The 27,450-nt window shown below is 35.5% G+C and overlaps 1 protein-coding gene across 2 annotated transcripts; it reads left to right on the top strand.

Annotated features, from left to right (window-relative positions):
* Positions 1 to 602: 602 nt before the first annotated feature.
* casq1b (calsequestrin 1b) lies at positions 603 to 27,083 on the top strand. Of its 2 annotated transcripts, XM_046842607.1 has the most exons (12): positions 603 to 985; positions 14,632 to 14,664; positions 17,391 to 17,484; positions 19,784 to 19,884; positions 20,778 to 20,889; positions 21,032 to 21,105; positions 23,195 to 23,325; positions 23,582 to 23,627; positions 23,788 to 23,842; positions 24,675 to 24,775; positions 25,484 to 25,558; positions 26,202 to 27,083. In XM_046842607.1, exons 1-12 carry the CDS (start codon positions 749 to 751, stop codon positions 26,370 to 26,372), a joined length of 1,230 nt encoding a protein of 409 aa, XP_046698563.1. In that variant the 5' UTR covers positions 603 to 748; the 3' UTR covers positions 26,373 to 27,083. The 2 variants fall into 2 exon arrangements, with proteins under 2 accessions (XP_046698563.1, XP_046698564.1); XM_046842608.1 differs by lacking the exon at positions 14,632 to 14,664.
* The last annotated feature ends 367 nt before the right edge of the window (positions 27,084 to 27,450 follow it).

Below are 27,450 nucleotides of genomic sequence, written 5' to 3'. Positions count from 1 at the left end.
TTAGCTCAGGCTAACACATACTAACACTCCATGTGTAATCTTTGGATTAGTAACTTTAAGTGAAATTTATATTAAATATGCATACGTTTGTTGTATTACAATAGGAATGAAGCCATATAAATTTGTGTGCCAAATAAATATATGATCAGCACAGGCAGGAGAGGCAGAGACTATGTTCTTACAGCCTAAGCAAGGTCTTATTTTTAGTGAGGGGTGAAGCCATCAAAACTTAATATGGAAATGTAATCTTATTGCCTTGCTCTCTGGCTCAACTGTACCTATCTCTTTTTTGAGGGACCATATCGTAACATATCATATCATATCTCACTAACCTACTACCCTTCTGTTGGGTAAACAGGTGCTCAAATCTGGTCCCACCTTCTTTAATAAACCACACCCCTTCCCTGTTCAAGTTATCCAATCACCCCTTGGTCTTATTTTTTGCTGTTAATAACCTTCTCCCACTGTATCCATCATGTTGCCTATGCAGGTCCAACTTCAGTCTAACAAATTTACCCCAACACCCCCCCTCCTCAATCTCACCCCCTCCCAGAGTCATCAGCAAGATTTGTGTGTATGTGTTTAAAAGGACCCATGAAAAAGTCCTGCTCTTTTCAGGGCAGCAGACATGTGGACTGGACCTTGTTCCTAACTGTTTATGTGACCTGCCGTTAGGAACAAAGCTAAAATTAAAGGAAAAAAATAAGGAAACTACTCGGTTTTTGTTACTGATTGAAGTGTTGGGAACATGAAGTGGGGCTTGTGGCTTGGAGTCGTCCTCCTCACCTGTGGAATTCTGTGTTGGGGAGTAAAAATCCTGGACATCCCAGAGTACGATGGCCAGGATCGTGTCCATGAACTGACCAACAAAAACTACAAGGCTGTGATGAAGAAGTACGACGTCATGGTGATCTATTATCATAAAGCTGTTGGAGAAAACCGCATGGCCAAGAAGCAGTTCGAAGTGGAAGAGCTCGCTCTTGAGGTGTGTTCAAGGGCTCCAATATATTTGGAATCAAGTGAATAAATTAGGCTGGATAATTTGTCAAAAAATAAATCTCCAGGTTTGACTAGATTGACCCCTAAAGGCAAAAAAGCATTATATTTCAGTAAAGAGAAGATCAAATTGTTAGCAGTTCACCTTACAGTTGATGACCAATATGGTTGAATAGTGGAATCCATCCAGTGTTCCGTTTCATGTTTCCATGCTCTACCCCAACAAGGCTGAAATAAGATCCAAGTGATTTTAAGAGGAACTTCTTTATGTATGTAGTGTCTTTACCAGATGGCTAGCTGGTGGTTTGTGATGGCTCCCATTGCTAGCCTGTCAGCAACCTTTAAGTTCAACCTTTAAGTTTAGGATGTTGTTCAAATAAGCCCTTTAACTTGCAAGATTAATATTTAGTGATGACAGAGAAGTAAAGATTATTAATATACCATTAAATGTGTAATGTATTATAAATTGCACCTGTCTATTCCTGTCAGAATGGACAAAAAGTAATTTAATGGTTTAGTGGTTGTAAGTTGCAAAATTCAGCATTCGTCCAAAAGGTTATATTCTATAACTTTTTCTGGGCTTTGATTATTTTATAAACAAACAGTTAAATATCATATTTACTAGACCTACATATGAATATTGAATTCAGATAAGGCTACCTTTTTTATTTTTTTATTTTAGTTAATATGACAGCTGAGTGAAAGGTTTCACAGCAGAAGTGTCCTTTACAAGCTTGATAGGTAATGTAACATCAGCAAATAGCACTGGACAACAGTACAGGGAGACAGAATAGAGACACTGTTGAGAGTGAAAACATTTAAGAATAAACCTTTTAATGCACCCAGTCTCATTCTAACTGTTTCTCTGCACTCACTGCACAAATCTACGCCATAAATCACCAACTTTTATGTCAGCCTTTTTGATATAAATCAATTTAGTTGTTTTTAGATCTTATTGATTTAGCTCACTTCCAATTTGAGCTGCAGGCTCATAGTAACTGGACTCCAGCTGTCTATAAACTGATGGCTTTGCAAAACGTTAGCATTTCCATGTCTCAAATTATAGAGCTGAAACAGATATGTGTAGAAATAGCCCTGTGTTCTGGCATAAAACAATTTAAATTTGATTATTGTTAGAATGGATATTCATAAAGATTTGAGGAAATTATTTTACTATAACAGTTTTAGAGGAAAATACTGTATCAAAGATTTAAAAAGATTATGAAAACCTTCATTGAGGGGTTCAATGAGTCCAATTTACTAAACATAAACCTGGTTGCCTAGAGCAGAACCTTTGTTAAGGCTTATCTAATAGGAATTTGTGTAAAATATTGTGTTGAAGACTGTTCCTCAGGCTAAAAACTAGCTACAGAGCTGGCAAAATTAGAATTGATAGTTTTTTACTTATTTTAATTTTATTTACATACTCTGGTCAGCAAACTGACATTAATTGTTAAAAGTAAACTATAAACTAAATGCATTAATTTCATAATAAATATATTATCTATTCAGCATTCATTGCTCTGTTAATGATGAAGCACAAATGTGAAGCAGAAGACAGAAAGCGTCCAACTTATGTTTAATAATTGAGCATAAAAATGTTTTGATACGTAATACATAACTACAGCATATACAATATGTTCCGTGTACAGTGAATTGTATCAACGTTTTTGTCCTCATCCCAACATTCCCACTACAATCCAGCTGCGTTAATAATCATCATCTGTTTAACAGACTATAACAAGATAGTTGTTTATTTTTGAATGTGTTGCTGATGCCCACTGAGATTTTTGCTACTTACAACGGTATGTGACAGTAGGTGTTACACTAGAATAGTGTTAGATAAAGAAAAACTACTTGCATTTTAAAAATAGTACCTAGTGACTCTTCTGACATAAAGTTTTATTGAGTTATTATACCATTATCAATATCATCATGATGTGAAAATGAAGACGTTCTGTTTTAGTTGCTGTCTATAATTTCCTCCTGAAAACAGCATTTGGTGCATTTGAGGTTTTTTTTATTATTATTTGGATATTACTTTTGGAGCTGAAACATATTGTAGTGGCACAACAATGGTGTGTTAGTGTAATAATGTGAACAAACCAAAAAAAAAATCTAGTTTCATGGATCATTACTATTCAACCAAAGAACCCCCATTTTTTCTGTAGGGTTTTGCTACTTTAAAAAACAACAAAACAACAACAACAAAAATGTGAGAAAGAACACAATATTAGGATCACTATTAAAGTGGTTAGATGGTCAACAGAGATTGGTTTGAGGTGATCATAGAAATCCAATGTTCTGACTGGTTTATTGATACTACAACTAACCAGATGGACTGATTAAAAACATGATAGCCACTACAAGATGGCACTGAGATCCATGAACATTGTGCATCTTACTTGTGTATCTATATGTGTATTGCACCCAGCATATCAGCTAGCCTTGGTATATTGGTCAAACTAGTTATTGGGTCAAAAAATCTAATCTTTAACTGTAAACCAATTCAGCACTGAAATGAAATGGATGAAAATGTGCTTAGCAGGAAAAAAAAAAACTGTCAGTGTACTGCAGATGCACCCCAAAATGCTCAGCAAATCACTTAGGTTTTCCAGTCATCACAAATCATTTTAATCATTTGTCACCTGCCTTGTGGCAAGGACATTATCTCCAGAATACTGAGCGAAATGGTGATACGTGCTGACATCTCCAGAATACCTACACCTCAGCTGAAAGTCAAACATGTGAGAAACTTAGAGCATGCTATGAAGAGTTGCTAATGATAGCAATGTTAGGCCAAGGTTATAGAACCACCCTGTTATGTGTCAGCATCTTGAAATGCATTTACACACACATCTCACAACAAATTACAAAAGGTTTATATGATTTATTCAAAATGTAAGAGGACTCAAAAACAATAAAAAACAAAAGGAAATGTCGAAAAACAAGGGCACTAAGAAGTTTTTAGAGACTTTTAGAAATTCATTGAGGAAGACAGAGCCAGACATTTGACAGAGTTCTTACTGATACTGTATGCGAAAAGCAGAGGAAAAATTGTTTTATTAGCGTGTGTTAGATATCTTTATACAATCTAACTGCTGCATTTGTTAAACTGGATTATTGGCAAAAAATAGTCTTTGCAGGCAGATATTAAGGCATGATTAGAAAGTCTGGTACTAATACGTTTTCCCAGACTCATAAATCATGCATGCATCTTAAATAGATATTACATCATTACTTTCTCCATAAATATCTGGCACCTTAAGATGATCTATTTTGTTACAATTGGAACAAAAATGTCCTATCATTTTCCTGGATGAAGACTCTTACCAAACTTTCTCTCTGCTGAAAAGAAGCCATGTTTTATGCCATAGCTTAAACTACAGCCCAACGTAAACAAGCAACATTTTTACCAACATTCACAAGCCATGATCAGTGTGTTTGCTGCCTGTCTTTGCTTTTGTACAGACAGAATTAGATTTCATGATCTCATGTATTTGATTTGCTTTCTCATCTGTTCCTATAGAGGAAGTCCCTTAAGCTATTGCAGACCTGTCATGCTAACCAGAACATGACTATATGGTAGCTCTATGCTAATGCTTACTTTCTACACATGCCAGAGATAATTTAATTTTCTGGCTCTGATAGCTGCCATGAGGCAGCAGAACATGGAAATCAACAATTATAATAAAAGCTTAATTGGCTTTAATCACTTTGTGTACATCTGAGCTAGTCTTTAAATTGTCAATGGTATGATGTAATAATGATAATAGACCAGTGGCACAATGGTGAGTGAGTGAATATAAATGGATAGGTGCCAGTGGAAGGCTAGCTGAGAAGGTGTATACAGAAAGTACCCTAGATGGAAATGTGGAAAAGGGTATGTATGTGCTGGATGTGTAGGGTGGTGGTGGTGGTTGGCAATTAAATATGTTCAAGAAATTTTTTAGCACTTTTGCCTTCCCAAACATTGGTTCATATTGAAATTTGTAACCTGTAACCACTTTTCTGGATGATGTTTTTTTGAAGATTGCTTTTCAGTTTCAATTTCTAGGCCTTTTTACTATTCTGTGTCCCTGTTCTCTCTGTTAATTGTAGTAGAATCCATACATACAGTTCACTGTAGTATCCATAGAAGAAAATATATAATTTTCTCTATGTCTTGTATGAAAATCTTATTTAAAATGTGTATAGTTTTTAATTGGCTGAGTAGGAGGACATGCAAGTGACTTGCACAGTGTAAAATATAGTAAGTGTATGTGCACACCGTATATAGCAACACGCTTATAGATTATAAAAATCAGCTGATAGAATCATACTACTTATTTATCTCATAAGGCATGTTAGCAACTAATATTAGCCTCCAGAAAATTATGTTGCCATAAATAAGATTCAGTGCTAACTCCTGTTTCTATCAGTTATGTTGTTCCTCAGAGGAAAGGGATGTTAATCTTTGATAATAAATAATTCAGCACGAATTGAAGGTACAAGTATGGAACCTCTTTGATAAATAGATCAGTCAGATGTATTATGTAGGCTCATATAATTTAATGCATACATGCAGAGGTGTCAGACCCCCAGAGAAGCACACAGAGTATATCCTCTCGATTTAGCACACCTAATTTCCCCATAATCTAATTACCAAGGCTATTAAAAGAGGCACCCTTCAAATCTCAGCAGGTATATGACTAACCTGTGTTTGATCCTGCAACTACCACATTAATACATCAAACCTAGTGTCAGTGAAACTGACTGATAAATTGCCCAAAGCAAATACATAAAATCATAAACATTTGGTGTTGTGATGAATGTGCTTTTCCTCCCATAACTCTGCAGTGCTTGTTGAGTAGAGATTGTAGCCTGTTGTGCATGTCAGCAGGTTTTAATAGCTGCCAAAATACTTCTCCATGCCAGAATAGCTTTTGCTGGACATAGCCTGTTGACTGTCTGGAAGCCTCTAATTTTAGCCTCTATTACCACCCCTCCAAAGCCCCTGACATTCTACCACTGTGTATCTTGTACTGTGAAGATGTATGTAGAGCAAAGCACACAGTCATTTTTAATCAAATGCCAAAATATATTATGTATCAATATGGGATTATGCTCTCTGTTTCTGTAAGACTGGGCCTTGCTATGACTTCAGGGCCAAGACAAATGTCTTGTGAGTTAAATATTCATCGCCTGAGCGAATAATAAACATGCTGTTTGTTGGGGTGCAGATGCACCATTATGTGAAGTGTGAAGTGGAGCTACTGTTACCACCAAAATGCTGGTTTTTTTTTTTTTTTTACCATGGCAGCATGTCACAAAGTGTTCCTTCATCCAAAGTAAATCCTATTATTACTTATGCTATAGAAGCTACAGTTTCCCCCCCCACATTTTTCTTACCTATGTACTTAGAAATACAGTAAAATGGAAAGGGTATGGAAAACTGATCTACACCTTCTGTCAAATTAGAATCCAGAAACCACCATTGTTGTGACACATTGTTGTCTGTATTTCCTGATTAACATAAAAACTGATTTAATAGTAAAATTGTGCGCCCATTCATGTGTAGCTTTTATTACTGCTCTAGAAATTTTCGAAGTAGAAAAATCCTTGGCATTTCTTTTAAAGATTTCATTATGTTTTTAGTAGCAGGACAGAAAAATAATTATGCAACCTGCTTGCAATTATAATTCACATGGGATTAAGCATAACCTGACATAATCAAATGTGAGAGTCGCCTTGAAATAAGTAAAACTGTGTGTAAGATGATTTTTACAAAAGCAACCACTGTAAGTCAAAATTGCAAGGTGTGAGATGATGAACAGCCTCCTGCAGGTATAATGGACACACATATTAATATGTCATAGCTCTGTTAAAAAAAAGCATGGAAATAAGAGATAAGAGAAAGTGCAATGAATTAGTTAATCAGCAGAAATGGTACTTATGGTAAATTGAGTAAGATTAAAAGAAGTTATAATGGCAAAATAAGACATAATATATACCTTTATTTGTCCCACAGTGGGGAAATTTCTGAAAATAAGAATGTACTGTATAATGTAGAGAATATAGCATATATTATGTTCAATTATATTGTCATACTGTAAAACAATACTTAAAAACTTTTTTTTTTTACAATTTTAATATGTTTTTGCTTGAGGTTTTTGTTTATTGTGGAAACAGTCACATTCAAAAATCCAGAAAAACTATTGACTTCCACTTTTTTACACAATCAGCCAGTGCTCAGTTAGTCCTAGATTTCTTTTTCAGATGACTTTTTCAGTTGTAAAACTAAACATTGATTGCTCAAAACATGCATACATTAACCTACCTGTTAGTAATGATGTTGACGCGATTATTTCTCTCATATTTCATAAAATAGGTGAGTTTTTGGATTAAAGCTGAAATGAAACCAAATCAGCTACACTGCTGTGGCTCAGTACAGAAATTTGTCTTGTTCACATCAAGCTTGTGTCATCAATAACTATATAAATGAGTGTACAGCCCATCTCCATTATCCAATCTTATCCAATCCCCTAGTCTTTTTCACTATCTCTGACATGCTGCATAGCAGCAGGGGACTCAAGTATGTAATGCTTTCAAGGACATGATGTCCTACTGTCACTAGCCTGAGTTTTCTCAGTGCTGCATATTAACTCCAGGTTGTACATCAATTCCATCCTTCTAAATGTTAGAATGAATATTATTACACTACATCTCTGTAATATACAAATGTACTACTACTGTATATACAAATCATATAATTTTGGCCATTCTATACCTTAATGGGTAGCCATTTTGCATAGTTTTAATTCACATTATAATTACATACATTATGATTACCCTGACTGTTACAAAACCAGCGTGAAAAACCATGAAGTAAATTTTATCATGTGGTGTAACTATGCAAATGAACACAAAAATGAACGGGGATTTTGCTGCTGAAATGTAATTACACAGTGTCGATGCAAAAGAAATTGCTACTGATAATGATTTTGTTTCAGAGGTATAAAGCAGAAAATAACATTTTTCTGCTCATAGCCAGATGTAACAGCAAGATGGGGTGAGCCAGTGCAGACTGACTCACATTTCCCTGTTGGAAGAAAATTGAGTTTTAGAGATGTTTTATTAGCTGATATGTCATTAGTTGTATTGCAACACACGATTACTTCTGGGATGCATCAAGCAACAAGACTTGAATTTTAAATGCATCATTTTGAATACTGAACAAGTCTCATGGTAAAGTAAATATAGCATCATTAAATTTTTTGTTACTTTTGTATACATTTTCTAGGAGATTTTTAAAAAATCATCATGTCATTCTTTAGGTGAACATTACCATGCCAAACCTATATCTTGGTGAGGGCAGTAATACATTGGTGGGGCTCCAGTTTGACTTTGGCAGCAGCAACGTGCACAAGAGCAATTTATTGACAGAATACTGATAGCACTGTATATTGGAGCACATTCTTATACGGTATTTCTTGTTGAAACCACTCAGCAGGGGGCTCTGACTGCACCAGATTCCATGGTAACATGGAATGTTTAGTAATCTAGTACACACTCAGCCTTTGCTCAGTGGTTGTTGCTTTATAAATAAATTGTGACTTGACCACACTGAAATGGCAATAGATGAGTAGATGAGTGACATTTACATTTAAGGCATTGGGAAGATATCTGTATCCAGAGAAACTTAGTTGAGGGCCTTGCTTGAGAGTTCATCAGTTTAAGGGGTGCTGGAATTTGAATTGACCTTTTGTTAGAAGTCCAAAGTCTTTACCAGTAAACTACGACACTTCCACAGAATGACACAGTATCTATTAAAACCATAAAACACTTTCTAACTGCAGATTAATTAAGTGATCAATTCTTTTAAATTCTGAAAGCAAATGTCATACTCTGTCAAAAATTAAAATTTAAATGAAATTATACAATGGTAATAATGCAAAATATCTTCCAGAAATACAAGGTGAAGCTTTTTGTATCACCCTCATACTTCCCATGACTAAGGGTCTGTGGGTAGATCTTAATTGCGCTATGCATGCAAGATGGCTAGAGAATATCTCAGAGCTAAAAGAATCCAGCAAGGAATAGTGGATGACATTTCATTAAATAAGAATAGATATTCAGGATACTAAAATCATTTACAAGCTGTGATAGATGTTCTATTACTCTGTTGAGGGTAGCCAATGAGAATTAGGTTATTGTTTCTTCTTAGCTTTGCCCTTCAGAACAGTACTGACTCCAATTTAAGTTTCATCAACCACATTGATGAAGGGAGCTAAGGTGTCTATGTTTTAGCAAAAGAGCAAATGTAAATAGGTAATTTTAGTTTAGTTTAGTTGGGTCAAGTTTTTAGCCATTTTCTGATTGTACAGTTAAATAGCTAAAGTATTAATATATCTAAGACTCATATTTGAGTCTGGTATTTGATGAAAGATGGCCCAAAGGACTAAAACAGGATTTTTTGCCATTAAAAGGGGACATCCTGGATATGATTTGATGCTGGATATGTAAGTGGATAGATATAACCATGTTGAATATTGTCCATTTCTTTGGTCTCTTTGGTAATAAAAGGTACACAGTAGCATCTGACGGTTTGGTCAAAATGTCTGTTAATGTGAAAAGTTAAGCAAATGAAAGATGAAATAATCTCCAAAAGTCCAGAAAGTTAAACATGAAACACTCTTTTGCAATATTTGAAGCAATAACCAGTGTTTGTTTTTATTTCTTTTTACAATTTTAGAGTGAAAAAGGGAAAGCAGCACCCTGCAAAAGAATAGGAACCCTATGAGCCTTGAGCTCTCAAATAACTTTGACCAAGGTATCAGATCTTAATTAGCATGTTAATTGGCTTATTCACATGCATCATTAGGAAAGGCCAGGTGGTGCAAATTTCAAAACTTTATAAATATCCAGACTCCTCTAACCTCGTCCCAACAATCAGCAGCCATGGGTTCCTCTAGGCAGTTGTCTAGCACTCTCAAAATGAATATGATTGACGCCCGCAAAGCAGGAGAAGGCTTTAAAAAGATAGAAAATTGTTTTCAGGTACCAATTTCCTCAGTTCGGAATATAATTAGGAAATGGCAGTTAACAGGAACAGTGGAGGTCTGGAAGACTAAGAAAAATATCACAGAGAACTGTTGTAGGTTTGCTAGAAAAGCTAGTCAGAGCCCCCATTTCACTGCAGGAAGATTTGGCAGATGCTGGAGTTGCGGTACACTGTTCAACTGTTCAGTGAGACCTGCACAATTATGGCCTTCGTGGAAGAGTCATCAGAAGAAAACCTCTCGTGTCCTCATCAAAAAATTCAGCGTCTTAACTTAGCCTTAAAGTCCTGTGGACCGATGAGGTTAAAATCTAACTCTTTGGCCACAATGAGGAAAGATATGTTTGGAGATCAAAAGAGAGAATTTCACGAAAAAAACACCATTCCTACTGTTAAACATTCGGGCAGATCGATCATGCTTTGGGGTTGTATTGCATGGGGAACATTTCCCAGGAGAGGGGAGAACGAATTCAATTAAATTCCAAAAAATTTTTGAAACAAAAATAACACCATCTGTATAAAAAGCTAAAGTTGAAAAGAGGATGGCTTCTACAAATCGATAATGATCCAAATGGATAATGATCCTAAACACATCAAATTCCACGATGGACTACCTTAAGAGGCACAGGCTGAAAGTTTTGCCATGGCCCTCACACTCTCCTGACCTAAAATTCCACAAAACTGGAAGGCTCTTGGCTGGCTACAAAACGCATTTACAAGCTGTGATACTTGCCAAAGTGGGTGCTACTAGGTACTAACTATGCATGGTGCCCAAACTTTTGCTGAGGGCCGTTTTCTTTTTTGTTATTTTAAAATTGTAAAATATGAAAATAAAATAAAAAGATTTTGTTTAAAATATAAAGCAAATGTGTCTTCTGTAACTTTATGCCTTTTGGAAATCATTTTGTCTTCCACTTGCTTAACTGTTCACATTAACATACATTTTGACCAGGGGTGCCCAAACTTTCGCATGTCACTGTATTTTTTTTTGGGTGAAGCAGTAACATCAAAAATGCCCTTGTACAATCCTCAGATCAATTTGGCAGGACTTCAGTGGTTGAACACTTCAACATGAAGTGCAGTACAACAATTTTATAGAAGTTATCTGGACTCTGAACAGAATGGAGGGACATGGAATGTTGTTTGGTATGCGTAGGCATCTTCCTCTGCAGGACTTGGACCAAGAAACAATGGCTTTGTGCTACCAGTCTATAGTGGGATTGTGCTATTGCAACTCGGGTAAACCAAAGGATGGTCTGATATATTAGAGAATGGATGGGGATGAATGGTGGGTGGCACTTTCCACTATTTGTGGAATTGGTCATGTAGCCCTCTTCATGTTTATGCAGGAGGAGTCATGCACTTATGGAGGAATGCAATGGATGGATGGAGCTTTGCAGCTCATTCACTTGCCCAGCAACTATTAAAATTTCCAACTTTATCTGAGTCTATAATGGAGAAAAATCACAGAGATCATTTTGGTGATCAATTAAATGTGAAATTGGAGCTCAATCCATTTATTAAGGTTGCAATGCTCTAGGGACCGGCTTCTGCCTTGGGAAGCTTTAAGACCCTGTCACCTCCATAACTTTCTAATGTTGAAATGAACAGCCGTAGACATATCAGCATTTGATTTCATAGTAATTACCAGGGAAGATAGATAATACCTTTCTGATGGACGCTAAGCAATGCTTATGTTTATGATGTTGTTCCAGATATAGTTGTATAGTGTATCCATCTCAATGGTAATTTTCTTTGTTACATTGAGGTGAAATCAGTTGCATATACATTTAAGCACTCTAATAACTGACAGAAAAATGTATTGTAAGAACAAGGTCTATGATTTTGATGGCCAAAGATTTTAGATTATATTTATAAATAAACAAACACTTGTAAGCATCACAGGACACAATCCATGCATTTGGCTATTAAAGTAGGCATCTTTGGTTTACTTGATTTTCATAGTTTATGATTCATATCCATAGACACTCCTAGCTTTTTGTCTCTCAGATGATATAATCAGGCTACTTGGTTCTGATAAGGATGTCACTTTTCTCTCAGATATGCTTAGTACATCGCTCTGCTTACCTACTCCATTGTGAACAAATCTTCTGCCTCTTGCTTTACAGTATATGTTGCTCCTCCCTCTGACTTCATGTAGCGCATTGCTCACCCTTTATTGCTATGCTGTGGTTGTCACTCCCCCAATCTTGCTCTACCTTGAATATTGGCCCCCACTCAAAATGAACATCGATCCATCTTCTGGCACCACTATAGACCATAGACCCCATAGACGACGGCACTTTTCCAGCATGCTTTGCTCGAGAAATTACTCATTTTGGACTTACTTGGCCAGTGAGCCCCCATAAGTGGATGTAGTTCATCCTATTACCTTAGGATCCTCTATAATTACATTTATTACAATTCAGGAGCCATGCTTTGGGGATGGTTCTCTTATGTGTGCACCTTAATCACCAGACTACAATACCCATCAAAACATGCATATCACTGTCATATGATCCGACTGATCACACACTCTTGTTTCTGATTGCACTTATTGAGCACTTAATTTACTTATTTTTGTATTTGACTTTGCATAAAATTTGTTGTGTTACCTGCTGTCAGATTGTTATAGTTACTATTTATCCATAGCTCATGTTTAGACTCCTAGTTTTTGAATTGTTTTGATATTTGTTTCATTTGAAAATAAACCCCTTGCAAATCACTTAAATGACTTGCAAGCTGAATATAGAGAAAGGTGCACTGTTACGGAGTTAATCTAACTCCTACAGCTGTGTAAGAACACTTATAGGACATCATAGCATCAAGGACTACCTGAGTGAAGTTTTTAAGGTGTAAAATTAACAAATGTAATCAAGTCATTCCCCTCCCAGTGACAATCATTATGTATTGTGAAGTGATAACCTGAATAGCATGGAATTAAACCTGCCATCTTTAAACCATTGAGATCTGAAACAGCTCTGACCTTTTGGATGCTTTCATGCATTTAATAAATGTCCTTTATTGCAGACCTTCAGGGTTTTCATTTCGTGCTCTCGATTAACCCGTTCACTGTGGTCTCTTTTAAAACCCATATACATTTTAATATTTGCACCTGCCAAAAGTTTTTATTTTATAGCCAGGTCAGGCAAAGGTCATAAGTGATTCATCCTTACACATTCATGCAAAGCCAGAGCTACATTCATTTCCTTTTTTTTTGTACATTAGTTTTATTTCCTTTTTATTTCTGGAAACTGTGAACAGAAAATGTACCACCATTATTCAACTTTTAGATAGACAAATGCTGTTTTCTCGCCTTTGTGAGCAGCATCTAAAACAGATGGTCTGTGTTTCTCTGTCGCTTGCTGAATGCATGCTCGTGTTGCTCATGTCTGAGTCATTTCATCTGTCATCATTTTTTATAGTGCCATATCCAAACAACACCTCAAAAACTTCAAACCAGCAGCCAGATGGTTTGTTCCAAACCAAACTTCAAGGCAAACACAGTTGAATTTAACTAAAATTAACAGTTGAATACATGAATTACATGATTTGAACAATGTCATTAACATTTAAAAGCGTTGTGTCTGTGCAGTATAAAATGTAGCCAGATGTGCTACAACCTTTTAATTCTGCTGTGCCATAGAGCATTTTCTATATTCAGTATGGATTGGAATTATTTCAAATAATTTTCATCTAATAGTAAAATAAAATGCAAAAAAGGCACAGTCAGACATTTGTATAAATGTATTACAGTATGTGTGCGCATGGAAACTTTCCATGGTAAAAGTTAATTAAAATGTAACTGAATTACACTGTTATTTTATCATTAGTGAACAGAGCTAAAATCATTTCTGGCCACAATTTCTCCAGATCTTAAGGTTGGAATCTGATCTGAGAAATGAAGCCTATTTGATGGTAATTAAATTAGCACTAATTAGCATTAACACTAGCAACACATTGAGACATAGGATAACAAAATGTTTACAACGGTTACATTTCTTTTGTGTTAGACAGATATTTCGATTTCCTTGCCTAATATGTTGTTGAACACATATTCAAGTTTAATACACATTTCAGAGGAAAGAGCTAGGGGCAAAAAAATCACACTGCTGCTGTTGCTAGTCTAGTAGATAGTTTCTACTATAAATCCTGCATGCAACTTCTTTGTTGATGGTTCCATTCATATGTGTGATGTTCTGCCTAGCTTGGGAAAACATTGTACGTGGACTGATCATTTTCTTACTGTGTACCCGAGCATATTTAATTATTTTCTAACTTAATTGTATGCAAGGGATCTTGGATGTGGGATGCATATACTGTACTCACATAGCCTTTGGGTGTTTTATGGTTATGAAATTGTGAAGTCAAATTGAGCAACTGTGTGCATTTTTGCTTCAACAATCCTGCTTGTTCTTGGCTGCATTGTGGGCCATGCTTGCTGTCTCTTTACACTTGGTCATTTTGAGCCAAATTGTCCTGAATTGAATAGTTCTGAGTTATGCTGAATGCGCCTGTCTGCTTTTTGGAGTTAAATGATAGTTTTGGTGGTTGTCCTACCCTACTCTAAAGAGACCCCTAACTTCTCTCTGCAGTTGCTAACAAGCCCTGCTGCCCTCACCTACCAGGTATGTCCAGGCCCTCATCCTGTTCTCCTTCTCCTTTTCCTTTTTCCAAATTTCTCAGATTTTTTTACTTAAAGCTTGGCCAATCACTAAAGCCTAATCTGAAAAAAAAAAAAAAATCTGAATGGCATCCTTCCTTTCTGTCTAGGAATGCTTTATTTGGACTACTTTCATCTGTTCAGGTACTTTCTGATCTATTCTATATTTGTGAAATATGGAAGGAAACGGAGAGCGATGCTATTGTAGATTTTTTTAATTGTGGCTTTCTGGAATGTCATGAAAAAAGAAGCCAGAATGTGTCACTGTTAACCAATAAATCCATCCATGTCTGCCATCATCTGTCCATCCATTCAATAAATCCATCCATCCATCCATCCATCCATCCATCCATCTATCCAATCAATAATTCATTCATCTATCCATCCATCACCATCCATCACCATCCATCCATCCATCCATCCATCCATCCATTAATCCATTCATCCATCTATCTATCTTATTTTGCCACACTACCAGTAGTTTGTGATGGATATATTGGTAGCAGTTTAATATGAATTCGACTACAGTGATACAGAATTTCTCAATCCTGACTGATCAGAAAGTGTTCTATAACAGCATGGCTCATATAGAAATTCCAAATGCAAGCAAAATTACACATTTGTGTCAACGTGCTTTCCAGTATCTCACAAAAGTGAGTACACCCCTCACATTTTCAGCATCCATTTTACTGTATGTTCACAAAGGACAAAACTATAGAAATAAAACTTGGATATAGTTTAGAGTAGTCAATGTGCAGCTTGTATAGCAGTACAGATTTACTGTCCTCTAAAAATAACTCAACATACAGCCATTATTGACAAAATGTGAGTACACCCTAATAAACATGTCAAAACTGTCAATATTTTGTGCACTATTGTTATCCAGCACTGCCTTAATCCTCCTGGCCTGGAATTCACCAGAGCTACACAGGCTGTTCCTGGGATCCTCATCCACTTCTCAATAATGACACCATAGGGCTTCTCCACGTTCTGCTTGAGGATGCCACACAGGTGCTTAATAGGGTTCAGGTCTGGAGACATACTTGGCCTTTCCATCACCTTCACCTTGAGCTTCCTCAGCAAGGCAGTTGGCAGTGTGTTTGGGGTCGTTATTATGTTATTTAAGCACCACATTTTAACTGCTCTATAACAATATACATAAAATTGTATGGTCTTGTTAAGCGGACAAAAACATGAACATGATGATAGGGCATGTGGCTTTGCATTGTTAAAGGACATACAGCTGTTATCACTTATTTTGACAATAATGGCTTTATGTTGAGTTATTTAGAGGACAGTAAATGTATACCACTAGACAAGCTGCACATTGACAACTCATTTGACATTGACATCGTTTCTATAATATGGTCCCTTTAGAATGTATTCTAAAATCGTTGTCTGAAATGTGATGGGTGTACTCATTTTTCTGAGATACTGTAAGTTACAGAGGGGATTTTAAATTGAGTGATCCATATAGATGGAATAAAAGCATGTGCAATTATTGATCTAGTGAGGTTTTCTAAGAAGTCTCCAGTGTCAGTGCATTGTAACAGTCAGAGATAAAGCTCTGCATTTTTTAGACATTAGAAACATTTCTATTCACATTCACAAAGACTTTGTGCTTACTATGTAACATGGCCAGATGTTTGCTTTGACATTCTACTAATTTAGCAAACGACAAACTTAAAATATAAATGTGTGACACGACATCTATTTAACAAACTAAAACAATATACTTTACTTAAAATCTTAAATCATTTGCCAGACATTCAAATAAACAAGAGCATATTTTAAGAATTACATACAGTTTAATCACTAACCTCACGTCTAACCCTAACATTAACTAGCACAACCTTTTTAAACTGAGTCATGCAAACAATCCAAATTTCAACCAAAGAATTTAAACATGATCAGATTTGTTTTTGTTTTTATAACCCTGGTCTTCTGATTCAACGATTTATTTAGCTGTATTGAGTAAAGAATAGTGTCACACTGAACATGTTTAGGAGATTTGCATTCGAAAAGAGGCTTTAGATAAGTAAGCACTTCTGCAATATAATTAAAAATAAATACAAATGTTGCTAGGATGAAGATGATTTTGATACAGGATGCTACATTTATTGCATCTACATACCCGCCTATGCGTGTCTACTTTTCACACGCTACACATTTATCCCTTGTCTCATCCCACAACCATGTGAACAGTCAGCTTTGCTAAAGAGGCTCTGGTATTGGTCAGAGCAGCTGTTCATTAATGGCTCTAATTTTACAGTGCAGGCAGACTGTATATGCCTCAATGAATTCTACATTGGAGAAATGTATAGTTTAAATGTTCTTCAGCATGGACTCACTCTGGTGTTTGAGAAGGAGCATATTATTATGTATAGGTGAAATTGTGTGTTTTGTCTTTATAGTGGCTGCGGGGCATGTGTCGTGATTGACAAATGCTACCATCAGGCTTTGTGAATATGTATTATGTGAAAAATTATATTGGCTTTAAAAGCATTTGAAATTATGAATGAAAAAAACTGTTTGCAGTTAAATATTTCTAGAGAAACTTACAAAAATAAGATGTTTCACTAGGAGACCGGGTTCCATATATTAGTTGTCAGTGGTATGTTTGTCACCTTCTGTTTGTGTGAGGATCTGGCCATGTGTCAATGCTACATTAACTCTCTGTTTTCTGTGTAGCTTGCCGCCCAGGTGCTTGATGACTTCAATGATGAGGATATTGGATTCGGACTGGTAGATGCGAAAAAGAATGTTGATGTTGCCAAGAACTTGGGTAATGTGCCCCTACCTGATCCACAAAATCCCAACACAATTATACCATTATCCATTTAAGTATTCGCTTATACCCTTTTTTCCTCAGGGTGGATATAAACAATAACAACGATATTAAAGAAAGCACTCTTGAACATTTCCCAAAATTAAAGTGTCATTTTGGGCCTTGTATAAGTGTTTATTACCTTGAAATGCTGTTTCAATTTTTTGAAGTGTTACAACCAGAAACCTGTGGTTCTTATTTAGTCATTACGTCTTTTTTTAACCAGTAAATTTCGAAAGAATATTCAAGATTTTATGATTCTGCACTATTTCAATTCAGGAACATTTTAATTAAATTCAGTGCTTTTAACAATGGTCATTGTCTTAAAACAACTCATAAGTAGTTTGAAAAATGCCGCTGGCAACAGTGGCAAGGAAAACTTCTTTCAAATAGTATGAGGACGAAACGTTAAGAGGAACCAGCCTCAGAAGGGGACCCATCCTCACCCTCATCCTCCCATCCACATCCTCATATGGGCCACGTTAGTTGAGATGCGCTGTTCAGGGATGAGCACTTAAATGCAGAATTGTAGAAGTCATTGTAAAAGGCTATGTGTATTAATTATAGTCCAACTCCATCCTCATAGTTCGAGTTGCTCTGTAACTTCATGGTTCTTCAGGCCGTTTATGCGGTACTATCTAACACTTCATAATTTGATACAAGCAAATTTATCATATGGACATTTGTCATATTGATTTTCTAATTAAACTTAAAGCAGTATACTACCCTCTAGTGGCTGACTAAATCAACACAGCATGTCTAGAGGTGAACCACAAGCCAGAGAGAGCAGTGTGTTAACTATTTAATAGGTTATCTAGGATTTGAGGCACAATAGGTTATAAATTATTATGTATGAAGAGTGAATTAAAACAATGATGACAAATCTGTGAAACAGAAACATTACTGTAAAACAATGGTTTTCAAACCAGTGCCTAGGTTGTGCAAGACAGCTCAGTTTCTGCTCTAGTTTAACTATTTTAATTCACACATTAAAAAGTCTGCTGAGCCCTAAGACTGGTTTAAGAACCCCTGTGCTAGAACATAATCTAAAATGTAATCAACTCAGCTACAGTGACTGTGTGTAAATGTCAAGCACCTTATTGCATTCCTCTTAATGTTATTATATTCTTATTCTTATCCTACTTGTCAGTAGAGCATGTCTCCAGGGCAGGACAGGCAGCACATTAAGTCTTGCTATTGAAAGTAAGACAACTCTCAAATGAAAAGCTTGTTTTCCATTATAAACTTGTAACTCAGTCACATGTTGGGATTCCTCAGAGAAATATGATTATCCCTGTACTGTTGATTGAGAAGATTTATAATAAGCTTCGTAGCAAATATTGTTTTATTCTTTAAAAACAAAAATGTTTTTAGTTTTTGCGAACGTTTGGGAAAACTGGGTTTTTTTCACTCATGATGGATGCAGTAATAAAAGGCAAGTTCCATGAAAGGTACAATAAAACTCACAGGACTGAAGTGGTACAGTAGCTTCATGCACACAATGTTGGACTTCTGCTCAGATGGTCACAGGTTTAAATTCCAGCACTATTAAGCTTCCACTGAGGACCCTTGAGCAAGGCCCTTATCCCTTAATTGCTCAGCTGTATCAATGAGAGAACTGTAGGTTGCTCTGGATAAGGGCATCTCCAAATGACTAATGTAATTTAAATGAAATAAATGGGTAAATGCCAAAACAATTACTTTTGGACATGACTCACATCACCTGAGAAGGCCAAACTCTGAAATTGAATTACAGAATAGGTCAACTGAATGTAAATTATGTGAGGAAAATAGAAAATTGACTTGAGAGGAGAGAACATATACATTATATCCACTGTACCCAGGTGATCATGTACCCCAATCACATCACACAGGCCAAATATTTTTCTTACTTTGAAAGTATTAGCAAGCAAAGCAGGATATAGCAGGGTATAGGAAGCCTGGTGTTGAAACACAGATCAATAAACGACATACTGCACAATGCCATTTCAGACATACAAGATCTTAACTGTCAGCTTAGTGTTGGTACCAATAAAGTGTTCCACAGGATTGAAAGTAGATGTTGTGGTAAATGGAACTGAATTACAGTATATGCTGAACCTTCCTTTTAGAGCATTTCCTTTGAATTGAATCTCTGGTCATATTTGACTTCATTTATAGATGTTTTTATTTGCTTGAAAAGTGCACACCATGCTTCCAGTATTGTTTTTGTGTAAATCATAATTCTGCTACTAACTATTCGCTTGATTTTCGACAGGTTTGGATGAAGTTGACAGCATTTATATCTTCGCTGATGACGAGATCATTGAATACGATGGCGAGATGGCTGCAGAGACACTGGTAGAATTCCTCTATGATGTGAGTCATGCTATCTCAGCATACACCATAATACTGTATTATAATACTGTATGGCCAAAGAATAAATCTGCATTTAAACCACAACATTGTTGATTCTGATTGGTCAGAATTCACATTATTGACTGAAAATGTAACTTTTGTGATAATGGAACTGTCTTATCTCATTGGGGTTAGACAACATTAAACATAACTGTAAAAGTGGTGTTGTTAATTGCTTTGGAATAAAATCATTGAAACATGTTTTTGGGAACTACTGAACTTCCCACTTCAGTTTTAGCCGTGAAACCCACCATGGTGTAGTATTTTCCTAGCATACCCTGTGCCATGTAATGAGGAATTAGTTGGAAGTGGTTGTAAGTGCAGGTCATTTTAATAAGAAGTCAAACATGGACCACCAAGACAAAGAGAACAAAACAAACATACAAAGAAACTAATAATCATAAAAAACAAGGATTGTAAAGAATAACAACAATTGTGGAAGACAAATATAAGAAAATGAGTGCTTTGAAAAGTGCTAATTATAAGACAAGTGATTTAGGTGCAGAGATCATGTGACATGACATGTACTGTAAGGGTGAAGTGGCTGAGGGAACTGCACTCCAGGACCATATTTTGTACCCTGATGTATTTCATTGAACTTTATTTATTTTATGCTTTTTTTTTTTAGACCTGACTCATTGTGACTAGCTTCTAGCAACTTCTCGATGAACTATTTTACTTCTAAGTCCTGTGAAGTACAGTTTTCATGTATTAATTAACATTGCCATGCTTTATTCCCTGCCGCAAGCAAATATTCTGACCATGTGATAAAACCATGTACAAGTCATGTGAATGTAAATGCTTTTCAAATCTTTATTGAATACTGATTGATGTATTGTTCTCTGTCCTCTCAGGTTATTGAGGATCCGGTGGAGATCATTGACAACGAAGCAGAGCTAAGAGGCTTATTTAGCCTTGTTGAGGATATCAAGTTGGTGGGATACTTTAAGGAGGACCATTCCCGACGTAAGTATTTCCTGAGCTGTCTTATACTCAGGTCTTTTTTTCGTTAAAACATGTGACTGTTATTCATTTACACAATCCATAAAGCCAGTGTTTGTTAATGTATGTAGATGTTTCTATATCCCAAGTATTCTTCCTGTTTCAGACTTTATTGAATATGATGATGCCGCTGAAGAGTTTCATCCCTTTGTCAAGTTTTTTGCCACTTTTAATATACAAGTAAGCAAAACCCAAACATTCCAGTGCAGTGAAATTTTTAACAACATTTTTCGTTAATACTCAACGGTACTAAAATTATTTCCAAATAACATTTTGGAAAGTACTTAAATAATTTCTACTATAGTACCTTAACCATCTACTACCTACTATATCAGCAGTAAGGTACCACAATAGGAATAGTGATTAAATAAAAATCTAAACTTTTATAAAATTTTAAATGGTAAATTGCTACGGTAGGAATATAATTTATTTTAGTGAAAATTTTAATGGATTTTCTTTTCAATGTTGGTGATTATTTGCCTTCCATTGGTGGATTGTTATGTCTTGTGGATAGCATTAAGGACCAATAGAGCACCTTTGGCAATTTGTAGATGACATAGTGGTATCCACAATGTTTTTCTTTTATTGGACGATAATGATTTAATGATATAAACTAAGATACTCTATAATAGGCACAATGTGATTGCTTATTAGCTGATGGTTTGAAATAGAGTTTGTGGTGAAAACCATACAATTTTCTGTAATAATTTATTTCTTTACTAACATTGGTTACTGTTGCTGTATTTAGAGTTTTTCTTAGTGAATTAATGATATTAAATTTTAAGAGTTTAATTTAAGTTCAGTTCATTTATTAATATTTTTTTATTTTGAGGTTCAGTATTTATGTGAAATCAGATGTCAGAAAAAGACACACAGCATCACTGCTATTCCCATCATTCCAGTTCCCAATCTAATACCAGTACAATAACCTTCCAGATGCTACTACCATACCAGTGCCACTTTAGATGTCATAGCAGTTCACTGAGAATGGTACACCACCTAAATATATGTGACGGTCCTATAATGTCTTGTTCCACTGGGAGGCAGTAGAGAGGTTGAAAAATTGTGTATATGAACAGAAGGGCAACAGCCTTAAAGTTGAATTGCTTCTTCCCATCATATTAAAATATAAGCTCTTTAACATTGTTTATTATAATACAAGATACATTCCTCAAAATATTCAAATGTGAGAGCTATTATTAAAATCTAAGAGTTGAAATATGAAGTCTGTATTAGAAGCAACTAATCATAATTTCTGAAACAGGCAGTTAATTTGCTATTTTGTGTTGTTCAGTTAAAGTAATGGAAGTATTTTTTATTAATGTTTTTGATAGTTTGATCACTGATTAAACAATCTGAATCCCAGCCTAAACCAACACATAAATGACCTGAATTCTGTCCAAAAAGGACAAACCCAAACTTTTAGCTGACAGCTGTTATTAAAGAAAACAAAACTTATGCATGAAATGAAACTCATTTCACTGCCGTTCCTATAAGCTCACTAGACTAGTTCATCTAGTTCATGTATGTTATAATTTAGAACACACTGTCAACAAAGAAAAAGAATCTACTATATGTAAATTTTTAGGTCCTATAGCTAAACCAGTGGCTTCCAAAATGTTGCCTGTGGGCACCTGGTACACTGCATGAAATCTGTGAGTCACCTGACAAGTACATTCTGTAAAAAGCTTTCATTTGAATAAATTATTTTCTTTCAATTTTCTTAAAATCTTTAAAAAAAAATTATAATTTTTTCACTATATATAATTACAAAAATTATGAGACCTTATAAAATATTAATAGATATTTAAATATAAATATACATAATTAATATATGCTCATGATTTTGAGCCTATCAAACATGTAGCCCACTAGATCATTTTATAACTTTAGGGAGCCTTCACTCACAGAAAGGTGGGCGATCCCTAATCTACAGTGTACAGTGTAATTCGAGTGTACAGTGTAATTCGAGTGTACAGTGTAATTCGAGTGTACAGTGTAATTCAGTGTAATTCGAACTGCATTTCTCACTGTCCTCACTACTGCACCATTTTTTTTTCTCATATATATCTCATATATATCTTTATATATTCTTATATTTTATATAGTTTTTATACTTTATTTATCTGCCTTCTTTTTCTTTGTTTTATTTATCTCCCCATCTTATTCCCTCATGCCGGACCGTCGTAAAAAGCATTTTACTGCATGTCGTACCCTGTATGTATGTGTATGTGACAAATAAAATTTGATTTGATTTGCATCTGCACAGATTGCCCAAAAACTTAAACTGGATCTGAATGAGGTGGTTTTTTATGAGCCTTTCATGAATGTGCCTACGCTAATCCCAGGGAAACCTTACACCAAGGCTGAGCTCATTGACTTCATTGATAATCACAAAAGGTAAAGTCTCACAACAGATGTTTTCTTTAGAATATGAGAACGCAGGATTAAATAACAGGATTATACTGAATACCATTATTTTATGGGAATAGACCTAGCTCCTTATTGTGCTATTGGAATGTTTACATTTTACAAAGTTTAACCTGCTTTATATGCTTTACTAAACTGAGGTGGATATGATGTATTATTTGGCCCATTCATTTTTTTAAATGTAGTATTTAAACTAGCTCTAAGTGGTTACTTCTATGTTCTTTAGGCCAACTCTAAGAAAACTAGAACCTCACAGCATGTATGAGACCTGGGTAAGCTTTAAAACAAGCACATATTATGCTTCTTGTCTATTATATTCACGGTAATGGCTCATTTAAGCAGATAATGTATCTGTTTAAAATAGATTTTTGGATTATGATAGATACTTGTTAATGTATTTATATATTTTTCTTTTTTTTTTTATTTTAACAGGAGGATGACATTAATGGACAACATATTGTAGCCTTTGCTGAAGAATCTGATCCTGGTAAGTGGCATTAAAGTGGGTAAGATATAATATATTTTTTCTTAATTTTTTAGAATGTATAGGAAGTGTTCTTATAGAAGAACATTTTTAGACAAACATACCATATAAAAAATTTAACATACAGTAGATACTGCATTAATTAGAAGTATTGCATAAAGAGCGCATCTCATATCAATTTATTATACAAAAATACTTATAATATTACAAATTGTAATATCAACAATTTTAAGTAGAATATTGCAAATCAGGTTTTTGCTTGTTCTACGTGTCCTTACCACATTTACCTGTGAAACAAACACAGATCAGTTTTGTTTTCCTGGAAACGTAAAGTAAAAGGTAAACAGGTGAAGGTATGAGACCTGTTAGAGAAGTATGTATTGTTCACATATAGTGCATAATTATATTTTGAAAGGCTCCACTTAAGTTTCATCGCTGATCTTTGGACTTATTAACTTGCAATTGTTACTTTGACTTCTGGGCCTAGTAAATCAGATCAGTGGTATTTCAGATCAAATTTAAAGACATGTGTTCCATAGACACTTTTATTAAATCATCTTACACACTATGCATGTTGTTTTGTGGTTGATGTTAAGATATTTGCACACACACACACACACACACACACACACACACACACACACTAACAAGTTTAATAAGTAAATCAATTATTCTTTATTACCACTTGAAAAGAACAATTTTCAAATTTGGGGACATGCATATTACGAAAATGACTGTTATGATAAATACACATGTATTCATTTTCTAATTTGAGAGAAGGTACATCAGCTAACAAGTTTCCATTGGTTTATTATTTGCCTCTCAATTGAATTAGATGGTTTTGAATTCCTGGAGATTCTAAAGGAGGTAGCCCGTGAGAACAATGAAAACCCTAATCTGAGCATCATCTGGATCAACCCCGATGACTTCCCCCTGGTGAGAATCTCCATAAAACTTACACTGCCAGTTAATCTCTAATGCTGAACTCTAATGCTGAACACTGACCCCAAACTAGATTATAGCCTTCTGAAGTTCAAGTAAGGTACAGTACACAGGAAGACAAAACAACGTAACTGCAGAAACAAGGTGCTTCATAGAACAACAAGGCCACACAAACCTGCACACAGAACTACACAAGACATACAGAAACATGCAAACAGTGAGAGACAGTAAAATAATTAGCAAAGAACAGAACAACAAAAAAGTGGGCACAGTGAAGGACAGTGCATCGGCCACCTGCACACAGAGCTAGTGTGGTGTCATTGAGCATGATTGAACTGTTTCACAGTTTCTTTTACCAAACAGCAGGAGGGTGAATAGTGTGTGTGAGGGATTTGTAAGGGGTTCTTACATCAACATTTCAATAATAATATTCGTAAAATTATTTATGAAGTGCATTATATTTCGATTCAACCAATAAAGTGATGGCCACTAAACATGAATAATGGTCACTGTATGAATTGTTGTATAAAGTAATATCAGCACATTAGTGAAACCTCCATTAACTTTTATTGCCTTAGATATTACTAAATACTTCATTTTTATAAATCTGTGTATGTTTCATATCTAAATAAGGTGTCAATCTATCTAATTGTTCCTCAACATTGCTTGTATCTGATCTTTGCCTGTGTTTATTTTATTCAGTTGGTACCCTACTGGGAAAACACCTTTAGCATTGACCTTTCCTTTCCACAATTTGGTGTGGTGGATGTAAAGGATGTAAGACCATCGCCTATGTTAACAACTGTTGCCTGAAGGGTTGTGATAAGATGCCTGTCCAATGCCTGAAATGCTCAGCTGTGTTCTGTAAGAGTTTGTGAGTGTTGTCTCTGAAGTGATTCCCTGCATCTCCAAGCCTGCCTGCTTGTCTGAATTTCTCTCTCTCTCTCTCTCTCTCTCTCTCTCTCTCTCTCTCTCTCTCTCTCTCTCTCTCTCTCTTTCTCTCTCTCTAGCATCCCATTTTCACTTTTCTAACTTTCATCTTTTGGCTGATTATGGTGTGCAGGGTTATATTAATAATTAATTCTCCTTTATTTATATACTTTAGTTCTCTGGGTTTGAATGCTTCTAATTCTCAGCATGACATTTTTTAAACATGTATGCCAGAAATTCTTAAATCCACTCCCCAGTACCCCCTGCCTGCCCTGCACAGTTTAAAGCTTTTCCTAACCAATAATTAATATATAATTGATGAAATGGATAAACGAATAATAGCACCGGCAAGAATCTGTGCAGGGCTGGGGTAAAGGGCTGGGGTAGAGAACCCTTGTTCAATGTATTTTAGACTAAACAAAACTTGTTTTAGTTTATCTTTTTCTCCATGATTTGTCCCTCTTAATTTCTCTCTGTATATGTTGTACAGGCTGACAGTGTTTGGATGGAAATGGATGATGAGGAGGACATGCCCACTGCGTATGAGCTGGATACCTGGATTGAGGATGTACTGGCGGGCAGAATTGACCTTGATGACGATGATAACGACGATGATGATGACGATGACGACAATAATGACGACGATGATGATGATGAATGAATTCCATGCATCATCTCAGGGACTACACCATATTAAGTGGCACTAGCCCACAATAATTTAATGACCAATGTGAAGTTCAAAATTCATCCAAGTCTTTAGTGTCTGCACATCCCGGTCATCACTTCCTGGTTTTGGAAGCTTTTTTGCCTGTCTAAGGCAGAAATCCATCTGAATCCCTTGATACTTCAGGGCCATATCAGCATTATTTGACTGGTCTTTTTTATAAAGCCCTTGTGGCGTTCCATCTTGTCAATATTTCTCTTCTTGTCCAAGATCCAATTCTCAGTGTTACTTTTAGATGCTCTTTTAAGAGCATTTTCTAAAATAAAAAGGGGGCAAATCTCTGGCTCTCTTTAGCCATCTGAGCACTACCTAGCTACAACATTTTAGTAATATTATGTATATACAGTATGCATATAATATTCCTTTTTATACATGTACCCTTACAAGAGAAATATTTCTTTGCCATGGAGGTGGGTTTTATACCCTGCCATGTTTAAGATGAAGCCTTTACAATTTTCAGTTTTAAAATGCTATCGTGAACATACAGGGAAACCAACTAAAATCATTTTGTGCTATTTGTACAGAAAGAAGGAGGTTGTATTCACCAAAATGTCTTAATTTGACCATTTCTTGCTAAAAGAAATATATACCTCAGAAATAAAAGAGCGTCCAACGTTGGAAACATGTGAAGACAAGAAGAGCAAAAAACAAAAACTGTTTCCAGTGGTCTTCATTTCAGTGTATGTTAATGTTTGTGCAGCAAAATGTAGGGATATGTAGCGATATTTTATTAACTAAAAAGCATTATTATCTAAAATAAAATAAAAAAAGCAAATATGGAGGTGCAAATGTTGGGACCAGCAGTATCAGAACTTTACACTTTGTTGGCCCAATTTACATACAGTAGGGCTCAGTGGGCAGATCATGAATTGTCATTAGGAATTAGGAATGTACTAAGTTCTCTGGCTCAAAAATAAAAAGAAATGTGCCAACACTTAGCAATCTGACACCCTGAGGAAATAATTAATCGTATTAATACATACAAATCAGGTAGGTTTTTTAAAAACATCTAAGA

This window comes from Silurus meridionalis, chromosome 28 (genome assembly GCF_014805685.1).
Source record: "Silurus meridionalis isolate SWU-2019-XX chromosome 28, ASM1480568v1, whole genome shotgun sequence".
Lineage (NCBI taxonomy): Eukaryota > Metazoa > Chordata > Actinopteri > Siluriformes > Siluridae > Silurus > Silurus meridionalis.
The sequence above is the reverse complement of the archived record's forward strand: the minus strand, read 5'-3'. Positions and strand labels throughout refer to the sequence as shown.